The sequence below is a fragment of the Centruroides sculpturatus genome, unplaced genomic scaffold (assembly GCF_000671375.1).
Source record: "Centruroides sculpturatus isolate CEXI.00-Female unplaced genomic scaffold, Cexi_2.0 scaffold81, whole genome shotgun sequence".
Lineage (NCBI taxonomy): Eukaryota > Metazoa > Arthropoda > Arachnida > Scorpiones > Buthidae > Centruroides > Centruroides sculpturatus.
The window spans coordinates 1,092,798-1,107,676 of record NW_019384371.1 but is presented as its reverse complement, the minus strand read 5'-3'; the positions used below and the strand labels follow the sequence as shown (position 1 = coordinate 1,107,676).

Here is a 14,879-nt window from a genome sequence, read left to right as displayed (position 1 = left end):
TATTTTTATCTTTTACTTTAATGTGTAGAATAAATATTTATTTTCTTTCTAAGATTATAGAATTTAGTATATAGTATAGAATATGTATTTTAACACTTCATTTTAATTTAGTTATCTTGTACTTTTGTATTATATAGTTTCCTATAAATTATATATTTTCATAACACTAAAAGTGTTTTTTTCCTATTCATAAGTATCTCAGTTTTCCATTCTATAATTATGACATTATAAATATCATATTTCGAATGCCACTTGGGAGGTGCATAATATATGGTAATGTAGGTCTTGTAAAGGTTTTATTTTCATTATAGAAATTCTAGGGTTATATGTTAATGTGGCTCATCTGTAGGAGATTACAATATTTTAGAAAAAATTCTAGTAACTATTGATTTATAATTCAATCATGCTAAAAATTATGCCATTCATCACACTTAAGAAAATGAAGTGTGTGTACATAAAATTACATTAGATGACATTGCATAATCTTAACTATCTATTGTAATTATATATTCTCTACACTAATTATTGCCATTTATTACTTCTTTTTCTTTTTCTTCTTGAATATATTCCTCTTCTTTTTTTCTCCTAATAGCATCTTCTCCTAATCGAGCTAAAAGCTGACGAAGTCTCTCTCTTCTATCAGCAGGACCCTCTCCAAATAGACCTAACATTAAAATGTAAGATATATATGCATTAACCACTTATCACAATAGTTCATTTGATATAATTAATACAAAGTTTATTAAGATTCTTTTATATATTTTAAATTTCCAAAAATAAAATTGAACCTTTAACAATTTAGCCACTTATTTCCATAAATAATTACATATATTAAAATCTGAAAAACATAGAAACTGTTGAAGAATATTATATTAAAAAAGTTTTATTATGATTGTTAAGATTGTAAATGTGAATTTTGAAAATTATTATAAAATTAACTTTAAAAGTTAAAATAGTTAGCTAGAATAGCTCATTATACTATCATGCTGTAATACTTTGATGCATACAGTCAGAATGAACATGCAATCACTATTACACAAAAATATGTCAAAAGTATTTAAAGTGTTTTTGTAAATATCCCATTATGCAGTTAACTTCCTATATATTTATTAATCTATATCTATAAATGAGAATGTTTGTTTATTACAAACCATGTATTATTACTTTGATGAGTGGCACATGGCAAGCACTTGAGTGGAGTCAAAATTGCTGCACTGGTCATAGGTTCTCACATCACCAATGAGCTGGCCACATACAGTTTCCCAGTATTCTTCATGTTAGTAACACCAAAACAGAAGCCAGTTTCCCCATAAAACTCTTTTCAGAAGCCATCTCCTTCGGCAGATTGCCCATGTGTTACATTGCCATAACCAAATAAACAAAACTATCAGTACTTGCAATTATTTATGTATAAAATTGCTATTTACAAGGATGTATGTTGGGGTTAGATCGTGTAAAGACACAATTCCAGTTTTTTTTTTGAACTAGTAATGGTTGTCAACAGACGATTGAAAGTGGCTGTTGGCTTTTTGAATGCGTGGCCGCTGATTGGTCAGCAGATAATCACACCACACAGCATGATTTGCATAAGGCTATGGCTCGGTAATAGCTGATTGAATAAAAATCATGTATTTGCATAGCGTTACAACTGGTAATTGCTGATTGGTCGGCCAGGAATCACGCCACACAATATTTGCATAGTGCTACAGCTCGGTGAGCACTGATTGGTCATCGAGCCTGCTGCTGATGCTATAAAAAGGTTAATGTCGAAGCAGGAGATTTAAGTTTGTTTCGGCACAACAGGATATACATCGGTTTCATCTAAGTTCAGTTTGGAACTTCAAGTGTCATCAGTGGTCAAAGCAAGTCTGGATTTGTCTTGCTGTTTGCTCTTCAACCACCAGAAGGAGATTACTTCTAGTCACAATTCGTTGATGTGTTGTAAGGTGTCTTCTCAATGAACTGAGATCAGCGTATTGAACTAGCTAAACTTTGTTAATGTAATTGGCACACCGAGATGGTCGCCAAATGTGTGTGAACTACGAACATTGTAAATTTGACTGTACTTCAACATAGTTTATGGACATTTTGATAATTATCTTAAAATGGGTTTTACCAAATACATTTTTGAAATTTATTAAGAATTGATTAAGAATGTCAGGTTTAACATTTACTATGAATGATACTATTACATTGGCAAAACAGCTAGTATCTCATATATTCTTAAATTTCTTTTTCAAGTTACAGTATAAACTATCTGTTTAATTATGATGTAGTTTTGACTTTGTCAAATTAGTTGTATTATATTTCAAAGAACTGCATTCAGTAATTTAGTTTATGTAGGTGAAGGAGTACCAGAGGCAAAAATCCATATAGACTTGCACAACAATATAGAGAAATGCTTTGCCTTAGCAAAATATATATGAATAAATTTACAACATTCAATAATAGCAACATAAAAATTACAAATTTTTTTGTAGTGGCTCTTTCATGTACATTAAAGAAGGAAACATCTAATAAATGGCTTTCATAATTTTAGTTAGCTGGACATGTAATTAATGAAGCAGATGTCAGAAGTTGAACTTGTCATATAATAATATACAATCTGTAGGCCGTAGCACTGATCATCCACACTCTTCCATCTACTAGCCATACATTTCTATATTCAACGATTGACTCAACGGTGAGAGAACAATGTTCTAAATGGACTGTTGAGTTCTCCGTTGAGACTAGTGACATCAGCGCTGTTTCACCGTTGAGCTTAATGGTCTCAATGACCTGAAAGACCATTGAGTGTTCAACAAACTAACATGGTGGCTTCCATGAAAAAGTAAATTTCGCTTATAGAAGCTATCCATTCACTGCTGTGGATGCTGTAATAGCAGACAGATTAATGAACGATCTGTATATGATAAAACATGTGATTGCACAATTATGTTGGATAATTTGGTCAATATTAAAATATTAAGATTTTTTTCATTTGTCCAAAATTGATTACGACCGATATTTGGCCCTCTAAGTCTTTCTAATGATATATATTCAAGAAATTAAATTATTAAAGAAAGACCCAGTATTCAAGAAAATGATACAGATATGGGTTCATTTGAATAAAATAATTTATTTGAATAATGGTTACTTTAATTATTTAGCAAAACAGATACAATCGCCACCTTCTTGTTACTTAAGTCAGCCATCTTGAAAAGTGACCTCTCAACGAAAGCGTTTCTTTTTTCTGCAAAACGTGACATCAGATCGTTCAATGGAAGGACTCAACGGAAAATTCATTGTTGAGTCAACCGTTGAATATAGAAACGTACGGTAAAATTTAAAATGGAAAAAAAAAACACGTTTTCTAAAATCTTTCATATAGAGTTTTTAACAATTTTTCAATTAATTTATTTATAATTATGATTACTTGGATAATAATTCAACTTTAAAGAGTAGAAATTTTTGTATTCATTTCACTCAACACTAATACTAAGTGATACAGACATTTTATTTATATTTAAAACACTAATTTAATCTAAAAATATTGGCTTTATCTAGAAAATTATTCATAACCAAAATATAAAGTATTTTTATATTGATGAAAGTAACATTCTGACTTACATATTGGTTCTCCAAGTTGTCTTAATGTTAGTTTTACTTCTGCATCATCTGTTGAAACATTTATTTGTCTTGCCTGTTAATAATATGAAATTTTAAATAATTATCAATTTAATGTCTTGGAATTTATTTAAAAAATTATTTTTTTACATGATATCTATTAATAAATATCAGAAAATTTAGTTTGGACTTAAATATTTATTTAATAATTTATATTATTAATTTTTTAAATAACAAATTTCTTATTCAATATTGTATATAAAAATGAGCAATTATGTATTGTGATATCATCACAATGCCAAGCTGCAATTTTTCATCATAATGCACTTAAGTTTAGTACAGGAAATCCTCATTAATTCAAACTCAGATAGTTCGAAAGTCCATTAGTCCTAACGGTACTTTTGTCCCAGCCAGGAATATAGAGATTTACACATTAAGGAATTCAGATAGTTTGACATATGGCTACCTCGAAATTCAAACTGAAAATTCTGTCTAAATCCTAATATGCTTATGTTAACTTGTTCATTTAGATCAAAGTCCCTCCATACTATAAGAGAACAATAGACCAAGAACAACTCTAATCTGGTCAATATGGCTTTTAAAATAACATATTTTCAGGTGTCACCTCACCAACAGACTACCCTTTTTTCTCTTATCTCATAAAATATGGTTGGGTTTTGAGATTGCAAGATTGGGCTACAAGTAGTAGATTGAGATATTTGTAAGGCTCTAGCTACTAGATTTGGATGACTTACTTACTTTTTGGGCCACTTTAAAAATAATTTTGCTACATTTCAAGGAATTCTGCTTTACTTTTATAAAACCTATCTGGCAACCTGCAAAGTTCTCACTGGACACATTGTGTTTACTGTCACATTTATATTATTATTAATGAAAATAGCTTTTTTTGTACGTATCTGTATTCTGTTTGCTTAATAAATTACATCAGTTACATGGCATAGTGTACAGATATACAGAAATCTCAGATAATTCAAAACTGAATAATTCAAAGTCACGATTATTTAGTCACTTGAATTTTGAACTGATGAGATTTCCTATAGTATCTTGTCCCTGTACATCATACTTTTCCTGTTAACAATGAAGTCATGCTGGTCATCTATCTAACTTCATTCAGAGAAATTTTTGAATTGAAATAATGTGACTTCTGGCCCAAAGTGGAAGTTTGTATATAGTTAATTGGGCCTCCGGCCCCTAAGCTATCCATATCTGGTCTTGGCTTTCATCTAACTAACACTGTTTGAGATTAAAGAATGACAGACAGACAGACAACAGTGAGAATTTATAGATCCATAATTTTTTCAAACTGCAGTCCAATTAAATCTTTTTATTTCAATCATATTTACCTTTTGTCATACTAAACTTTTGATTAAACAGATAATGTCATTGTATTCCATATTCATACTTCCTTTTTCAAATTAATAAAACTTATATTATAGTTTTCACTTTAACTTAAATTTTTCAAATTATTAATTAAAATTAAATTGCACTTTCTATTGAATATTAAAAATTTAGACAAAATTTACGGCTGAATTTTTAATATAATAAACAAGATTGGTTATATTCACTGTAGAATAGCTTCTCATAATTTAAAAAATTATGATAATCTTATAACAATCATTTTCTTCCAAAGACTATTGCTTAATTTTTTCTAGTAGGAAAAAAAAGCCCAAAAAATTTTTGGAAATGAATAAAATTAACAAATTATTTTTCTTGTAATTTTTTTGGTTTCTTTCTTTCTTTCTTTTTTGTGTGTATTTGTTTGCATTTTTTAGTATTAATTCATCAATACATTTAATTTTTTCAGTTTCATTCTTTTAAAGAATTTAATGGTTATCAAAAGCAAAGATATTCTGCTAAATGAATTTAACATAAGTCAAAATATTAAAATTATTTTGTCAAATAAATAACAAATACATTGGTTTTTTATTCAATGCTTAATATATTTGCTAAAAATTTAAAATAATACATTTTTTCTCTAATAAAATTTTAAAAAATATTTAAAATTAAAATTTGTGATAATTAATCCTGATTTCATTTTCTGTTCTAGAAAAAGTAATAGCTGACAATTCACTAACAGAAAATATAAAACTTGAAATCCAGTTTCGTTGAAATTCCTCGTATTAATTTTTACCTTGATTATATCAATCCAAGTATCACTAATGGTATCCAAAAACACTAAAAATTCCTTCACTACAACCATATATAAACTAGCCTTTGGGAATAAATGTTAAAAGATTAATAATTCAATTATGCTTAAAGAAAAGTTCATTATTCATTGGAAATATAAATTTTTTTAAATAAAAATTTTTATTGGTGTGACTCAAGCATCTTTTCAATATTACACATACTGAAAGACTGTGAGAAGTTTACTGAAATACAAAAGTTATTTTGGAATATCTTACATAATACAGCAAAGTTCAAATCAAGACTTTAGACAAAACTTGAATAAACTCTCAAAGGAGGAGTTGTATAGCTTGTATAACTATGTAATTAAAATTGTGAAAGATGAAACTACATAATAATAGATAAAATATAAGAACTTGTAAGAAAATAATTATTGATGTAAATTTTTGATTTTCTGTTTGTAAAATATATATTTTCTTTTTTAATAATTGTAATTACTTAGCCTGAGTAACAGGACTCCCACCCTTTATACTAATAAAGATTGATAATAATTTACCTTGATTTCTACATATAACTAACACTTCTGTCATTAGTAAGCTAAAAACTAATAAATACATAATTTAAGTTCTATTTTACTGTGTTTTTAAGTTAAATTTCAAATTTTAACAAACATATATTTATAAAATATAATTTATACAATATACTAACCTTTTTTCGTTTTTCAAACTCTTCTAGTAATAACTGTTTGTCTTTGCTTAATTCTTCTTCAAGTTCCATATACTCTAAATAAATAAATATATCATATATCATTCTTACAGTCATAATTTACTCTATTGCCAGAATAATTATGATATATAAACAGATATGAAATCTGTATGACTAGTTATCAACTGCTTGAACATAAGAATCTTCCACTTTTTTCTTCACACAACATTAAGATGTTTTATTTTTTATTAGAAATGTAAAATGTGAAAGCCAGAAACACTTAGAATTATCAAGGAATTTTTTAATATTTTTTTCATTTAAATTATCAATCTGTAATAAAAATTTCATTATCATTGATTTTCATGTTTAAAATTTAATTTTTTTAAAGTTATTTTTAACTTATAATAATATTTTTGTAGTTATTTTTAACTTATAATAATTTTTTTGTTATTGGCTAATATCAATAATGATTCCAATATCTCTTTTTTGTTTTTTATTTATATACTAGAAATATATATATATATTTTTGATATACAGTAGAACATCGATTATCCGAATCAATTGGGGACTGAGGTTGTTCGGAAAATCGATATTTCGGATAACCAATTATGTACAAAAAAATATATTAATTTATCCCATGTTGAAATTTTTCTCTGTTGCGTGTTGCTTTGCGTTAAATTTTCGTCGATGTTAAGCCTAACAAAGACTATTGTATCGTTAAAAATTATTTTTTTATTTTTTACAAACAAAATAAATATATTTAAAAATATAAAAACAATAAAAATTATACTTCAGAAGTTAATTTAGTATCAAAAACGTAAAATATTTGAGTAGCCCAAGACATAGCCAAAGATTGCAGCACCACAGCACTGGCAAAAATTTAAATTTGCCGACTGGAATTCTTTCAAATAATTGATGTTTCGGATAATTGACGCTCTACTGTATTCTTATTTTGACATTATAATAAGCAAAATAGTGCCATCTGTACAACTGCAGATGATAGTATTGTAATTTGCACTTAATCATATTTCTACTAATAAAATTTATATAATGGAAATATTGTTAATAAAATATTCTTAAACTAACCGATGATCACTATAACTTGAGATTTCATAATTTAAAAATGAAATCATATAATACAATATTCAGACAATAGTATTAAGACATTTGTGGAGGTGACACTATTTTACTTATATTTTATGAACTAATAATCTTTCTCTATATACAATATTAATCTGTTTTGTTATGAAACAAAACAGAATAATATTGTATATATTTGTATTTTATACTATTAAAATATTTAAAAAATGAATCAAGTGTAATTTGAAGAACATTGAATTTTTGTCAAAAATCCAAATTTTGCAGTTATAATAAAAATATTTTAAATTTTTATGTTGATATTTGAATAGTAGAGAAAAAAATCATATTAAAGAAAGATATTTTAACATAATTAAAGAATGGTGTAAATGAAAGATTTTTACAACATTGTTTAGTTGTGGATCACTTAAAAACATGTTTTCAACAATATCAAAAATTATAAATTATATAATGAAAAATATCCAATGAACTGTCAAAACTCATATTGATTTTTTTTTCAATAGAGAATCATTGAAAAAACATGTGAATTTTGCAACATGGGTGTAAATAATATATGAAATGCCCCATATACTTCTATATATGTGTAAAATACTTACCATCAGACATGTTAATGTTCCCTGCAGCAATAGCCACCTTAATATTGTCACTAGTATCATCATCACTTCTAGTTCCTTCAGCATCATCTTCAGTTTGTTTTTTTTCCTGCTCAGCTAAACGTTGATGTTCCTGTTCTTCCAAGCTTCCATAGTGAACAATTTTTTGTTTTTTTACATATGTTATTTCTTCATCATCAGACATTTTAGTATCTAAAAGAAGAAACATTTAAAAATTCATTTACAAAATTGATTATAAAAAGAATTTAATCTTTTCAAGCATATAGAACAAAATTTTATTTGTCACTTTTTATTTACTATTTTTGAATACACACACACACACACACACACACAATATTATTTTTTTCAAATGTAAGAGGCACATTTTTCAGGTTCTAGTATTTCTGAAAATAGGGTACGTCTTAAGTTCAATGTCATGACCTTTAATTCTATGTATCTTATTTCTCTGTCACTAATTCCATTCTTTATGATTTTAATAAACAATATTTGTAATAGAAAATATCTAAGAGATCAACTTAGCTCACTCTCATTCGTCTATTACACTATCATCATAAGTAGTTGTATGAAAATCCCAGAAAAAGTTGTGTAGCACTTTTTCAAAAAATGTTGTATTTCCAATGTTTTTAATGGCACTGAGAATGACTGCATGGGAAAATATGTAAGTATTGAATTTAGTTTGATTGAAAAACAATCTAACACAGAAAGTTTTTGACTCTGATACCATGAATTATAGACACATGATATATAAACTTGCAAAAAATACTGTACAAATTTATATCATGAAAATCTATTCTGTTTACATAAATTTGTTTCAAAATGTCTATTTTTCAAAAAAAAAAAAAAAAAAATCTATATAAAAATTATGATGCACCTTGCATACAAGTAAATCCAATGTATAAACAATTTTTAAAATTTATGAATATATCCCTCTTCTTAAAAATATTATTTAACTAATTAAAATGTAAGTTAAAGCTTATTTTAACAGAAACTCATAAAAAAAATTAATAAATATATCACAAAGGGATGTAATGACAACACTAACAGAATTTGCTTTATGGAAAGAAATTGATATAAAAAAAATGATGCAAAATTATTACTGATAAATGAAGAAAAATATCTCATAGACATGAAAGAAGAACTCAAAATAGCAAAAAAGATACACAGAGATGGATAATTACTATTAGAAATAAGAAGGAATTGAATCTGTGGATTTTTGATTTGAAGAATAAAACTAAAGGAATAATGTACATAAAACTAATTCAAACCAAAAAATCTTCCAAATTATCAAACTAAGTAAATAATTAAAAACTAATTAATTTGTCTAGAGGTAGTCATCTACCCGTAGACAAATTAATCAATCAGAGCTTATCATATCCAATGAGGAAGATGCATATTGATTGCAGCAGTGACATTCATTAAAGAATACTGGAACACATTTTAATGCATCATAGTTCACCAGTGCACTATTTGATGTATACTGGAATATATTATATAAGAAATTTCGGGAAAATTATGTTAAGAAAAGAAAAATAAACTTCTTATATCAGAGTTTTCAACTTGTCAATTACTGTATTGATAATGACTCAATTATGTACACTTGCTGTTTCTCTAATTTTCAATTTTTTTATTTACTTCTGAAGTCAGGTTGTATTCTTTAAAACAAAAATTTCAGTTCTTTAGAGGACTAAAGAGAAACTTTTATTAGTCAAGTGAGAGTTATGGTTTTATGGAAATTGGTACTTTATGGTTTTTAGTTTTTTTACTTTTAGTGTGAATATTTTAAATGTTAATAAGTAGGCACCTGTCTTGTTTAAATATAATATAAGCAAGCCAAGATAAAGGAAAATATTAAATTTTATAAGATGTACTGTCTAACAATCCTCACAGGATTAAGAAATATATAAAATTATAAACACTGGATATGTACTTTTACCCAAATTTCCACCTATAGTTGTTCTTTACAAAAGTACACAAACAAATTCACTAAAGAAGGATTGAGCTTTTATATCAACCCAAAATACATATATAGAAAATTGATTAATAAATTGTATGTTGTTAAACCAACGGATATTAGTTTGGCTGTTTGAAATACTACACCTGATGTTAAAGGATTATACAGTTAAAACTCTCTCAGAAACTTTTATTATTTCACTTTAATTTTTGACTAAGAAAGTAAACATATATAAATAACATTGATACTTTTATAAAATTAAACAACTTTTTTAAATTCACATTTTATTAATCAATCTTCAGTTATAATCTAATAGAAGCTCATTACTGAATAAATTTCCTTTTATAAAAATACTCAAAACATGTTAAATAGATTTTATAATTATAAAACATCATGATTAAAAAATTTAAATCTTCAAAAAATAATGTTTTGGTCAATCAATGGCAACTCTTTTTTTTTTTTTTTTTTTTAATCAATAGCTGACCACTTCACATTTATATCAATATAATTCATTAAACTTTAATAACAATATACAGTATATACAAAGAATTATATACATATTTATTGAAAACAATTTTTGACAGATGAAAAAATAACTCCTTATAATAAATTTTTATTTTCTTTAAAAAAAATTAAATAAAAGATCTCCCTCCATAAATTTTAATTATTTCTTTCTACTAGTAACTATGAGAAAAATTAAGAAATATTAGCAAATTTTCAAATGTTGGTAGAAGTTACTTTTAGACAATTTGTATACAGGTCATCCAGAGCTGATATTGTCAAGTTTGTGCCATATGGTCACGCGTCACTTTTCTTCTGATGAATGAGTGAAGTTACAGAAACAAAAAACATTATCAATGAAAACCTCCCACGAAGAGAAGTTACCATTGAAAAAATCAGGCCAATATAACATAAACTGAATTCTTTTATATGGGCTTTTTTGTAAAATGGTTCAAAATCAGGGGGACAAATTTCTGACACATACTTCACAATATAAGAGACCAAAGTAAAGCGAGTCCCTTTAACCTTTTTTTTTTTTTTTTTGAACAAATAAAATACACAAAATGTCTATTTTATTAATTGAAAATGCAATATTAAAGATTTTACTTTCTGTTGGTAAAAATTATCTTATTGGGGTAGGAACCACTACGGCTCTTAATTGTTTTCTGGGCCCAGGAAAAGTTCCCAGCTCTCTCTCCTCCCAATGGTGTTTGTATATAATATAAGTGTATTACACTTAGAAATTTATATGTACACACACAAATTATATAAAAGTAACTTCTACCCAAATGTTTGTTAGCTTACTGATCTCTTGGTTCAGTTTAAATTTTATATAGACTTTGGTTTATCCAATTTTATTTAAACTATATTTATATATCTATAATTACTATTTACCTTTATTTATATAATAAACTTTACTAATATCTTGACAATTTGCTTTCTAAAATCGCTTAACTTTTTCCTGCGTTGATTTAAAATTTTAGTAAACGAATCTTTTAGTAAATTTGATAAATATATACTGTATTTTTATAACTATTATATTTAATCTAAATTTTGTTAGTCCTTAATTGTTTTCATTTAAACACACCACATTTTCTTAAAACGAGAACGTGTTGCCATCTTTTCGCTTCAACAATCGCCCAATGTATTTATAAAATCGCCCAAAATCCCCAGTTTTGTTCTAATTAATCTAATTGATGCTATTCATAACTAATTGAAAAAATAATAGTGTACAGTATTTATTTAAGTAACACGCATCTTAAGGTAAGAATCTATATGTTTGAGAGGGGAACCCCAACCGGTAGATCCTCGCTCGTTTACCTCGCTTTTGTTTCGAAGAATAATTGGTAAGGAGGGGGCGAGAACCCCCAAATTATAGACCCGGTACAACTGTAGATTCGGGGAGGGGGTTTTTACCTTCCCAACCGGTAGACCCCCCTTGGCGATCAAAAAATGCCTAATGAACCACACGCTACGAAAGCGGAGTCACGTGGCCAGAAATGACGTACGTATAGTTGCGTATGCTACGCGAGTTATCAGAGCGATGCGATCTCGCAAGGCCCGATTTCGGGGGGGTGCTATATCTCGTGAAGTGTCGCTCCAGTGGCGTACCTTAGTGGGGATGGCAGGGCCTACCCCGGGCGGCACTTTTTAGGGGGCGGCAAAATTACCTGTTAGGGGGCGGATAAATTTTACAATAAATAATAATAATATCTTGTAAAAATTTGAAGCATCCAAATCTATACTTGCATCGCGCCTACGATAGTGCTATCGTCCGGACAGTCCGGGAATCGGCTCGCAGTCCGGGTGAACTAGTAATTTTCTTATTTGAGGAAATCCTGCGAAACCTATTGACCTTTTTTTTTTTGCTTGTACGATTCATTCGCGTTCATATACACCACTAATATCCAATATACACCACTATTTTAAACAGGTCGCTGCACTACCACCGAATTTTTCATTGCTTGTTCTGTGACAAAACTGAATTTTGGTCTTTTAAATTGAAATATCTAAATAAGGGGGGACAAAATTTTGCTCCGTCCCGGGCGGCTGACACCCACGGTACGCCACTGGGTCGCCCGTAGGGGTGTGGTTCATTAGGTATTTTTGATCGCAAAGGGGGTCTACCTGTTGGGGAGATGAAAACTCCCCTCCCCCGAATCGAGAGTTGTGCCCATCTGAACGCAAAATATGGCTAATGATTCTCGTTTTTTTTTTAAAAATTTTAAAATATCGTCTATCCTTATTTATATCTGCCACCGCATTTTGTGGTGGCGCTAGTGAAATGTAAACGAGATGGCTACGAATCGAGGACATTCGGGACATTTCAATTTTCAAGTGTTGAGTGTTGAGTGTTTAAGTCAACAAATTGACGTCATCAACGACGTTCCAACTCGAGTACAAAGTGCTTAGTTCCCATAATTCTATTCTCAGCAAAATGGATTCCATTCAAATGTCTTACCAATTACCCACAATTCATTGGAAAGTAGCAGTCAACATATCTGTTGAGTGCTGAGTGTGTTGAGTCAGCGCTACCTCAACGTTGAAAAAAGGAACGAATTTTGACGAATGTTGAGATCAGCGCTGAGTCAGCGTTGAAAATTGGAATGTCCCGAATGGTTGCTGTGACAACAACCGTACTGTGACAACGGACGCGTGCTCCCGGACACAGCGGGTCGCACCCTCTTTCAATGGTAACTATCGGCATACTTCTGTTGCTGGAACTCCGGCGAACCAACTTTTCGGCAGGGCGGGTCGACCGCAATTGACAACACGTTCTGTACCCCGGACTTGTTGGGGTCAGCATCCTGGGTCCCGAAGAATGACACCCTAACGAGCGACCACGCTCCCATACTCATGACTGTGTTACTCCCGGGCACACCCAGCTCGCCACTTCCACCCAGACACATTCGCAACACCGATTGGCGACTCCACTCGACAAGACTGGCAGGACTGGACTCTCCGGTAGAACATCCCCCGGACGTACCAGGACTTCATTACCCAGATCCGAACGGCAGAATACAACCAGACGAATACCCGTCTTTCGGGCTCAAAGGCATTTCCACCTTGGTGGATCCCACACTGTCGTCGCCTCCGCGCGAAAAAATGGCGCGCGTTCCAAAAAGCGCATCAGCTGGCGTCCCTACAATAGTGGGATACATACAAGAAACTTGGCGCTTAGCTCTGCCATGCAGTCCGCCAGTCCCGCCGAGAGTGATGGGACACCTCTGTTCCTCCCCCTTCCGGGCAACATTTTATAGAATCTTCTGACGTTTATGGAACCCGACTACTCCCACTGATTCCCATCTGATTCTTCAGACACCAGACCTATTGACCGCTCCAACTCAACAGGCGCAACTCATTTCCATGCATCACCACATAGCTATTGAATGGACGAAGCGTTACTGGACATATGTAATTGCCCTAGACATAGCAGGCCAAGCCGGGCTCCTGGAAAAATTGTCTGCCTTAGACTTTGGAGGTCAAACACTTCGTTTGTTGAACTCTCCTCCTAAATCGCACCTTCCGTGTTCATTGGAGGGGCACGATATCCATCCCTATCAATTTCTACAAGGGGTCCTCCAGGGAAGCATCCTGGCCCCGTTTCTTTTCACGTGTTATATGGCGGATCTTTGTGAGGTTCTCCCGACAGATGCAACGACCTTCCTCTACGCCGACGATTTGTACCTCGTAATATCCAGTACCAGGCATGCACAGGCAGCCTCACGAGTGCAGAGGGCACTAGCCCACCTGGAACAGTGGGTGACAACCTGGAGTCTCTTCTTTTGGAGACCCAAAAGAAGAGACTCCAGGTTGGATTCGATTTGGGGGAAGATTATCCTGTTATTTCAGGATCTACTCTAACAGCTCTAATCTATGTCATTGAAAAACGAGCATTGAGTCTTTCTAATTGAGGTACTGTACACTCGCCCAGCATTTGTATGTAAATCAAAAACACAACATCTTAATTTGCTGAGAAAAATTTAATGAAAAACAAACGTTTTCAGCCAAATCTGTTGGCCATCATCAGGCTAAGATATTCGAATATAAACAAAATAGAACAAAAATTTAAATACAAATAAAATAAAATAACAAATAAAATATATATATAAATGTATAAAGAAAAATAAAATAAAATAAAAACTCTTATTATAAAATATGTATATGAAAAATAAGCATAGGATAATTAAACATTAAAAACGTAACATAATAATACATTATGCTAAATTCTATAAAACGCAAGATATGCTAAAAAAACA

At 30.1% G+C, this 14,879-nt stretch overlaps 1 protein-coding gene across 1 annotated transcript in view; it reads right to left on the bottom strand.

Annotated features, from left to right (window-relative positions):
- LOC111615000 (U4/U6 small nuclear ribonucleoprotein Prp4-like) overlaps positions 1–11,607 on the bottom strand; it is a 39,475-nt gene extending 27,868 nt beyond the window's left edge. The window contains exons 1-5 of the mRNA XM_023356375.1: positions 11,515–11,607; positions 8,151–8,360; positions 6,460–6,533; positions 3,610–3,682; positions 540–664 (exon numbers count right to left, since the gene is read on the bottom strand). Of these exons, the coding sequence (XP_023212143.1) occupies positions 540–664; positions 3,610–3,682; positions 6,460–6,533; positions 8,151–8,352 (474 nt within the window). The 5' untranslated portion in view covers positions 8,353–8,360; positions 11,515–11,607. The remainder of the gene's footprint in view (positions 1–539; positions 665–3,609; positions 3,683–6,459; positions 6,534–8,150; positions 8,361–11,514) is intronic.
- Positions 11,608–14,879: the final 3,272 nt, after the last annotated feature.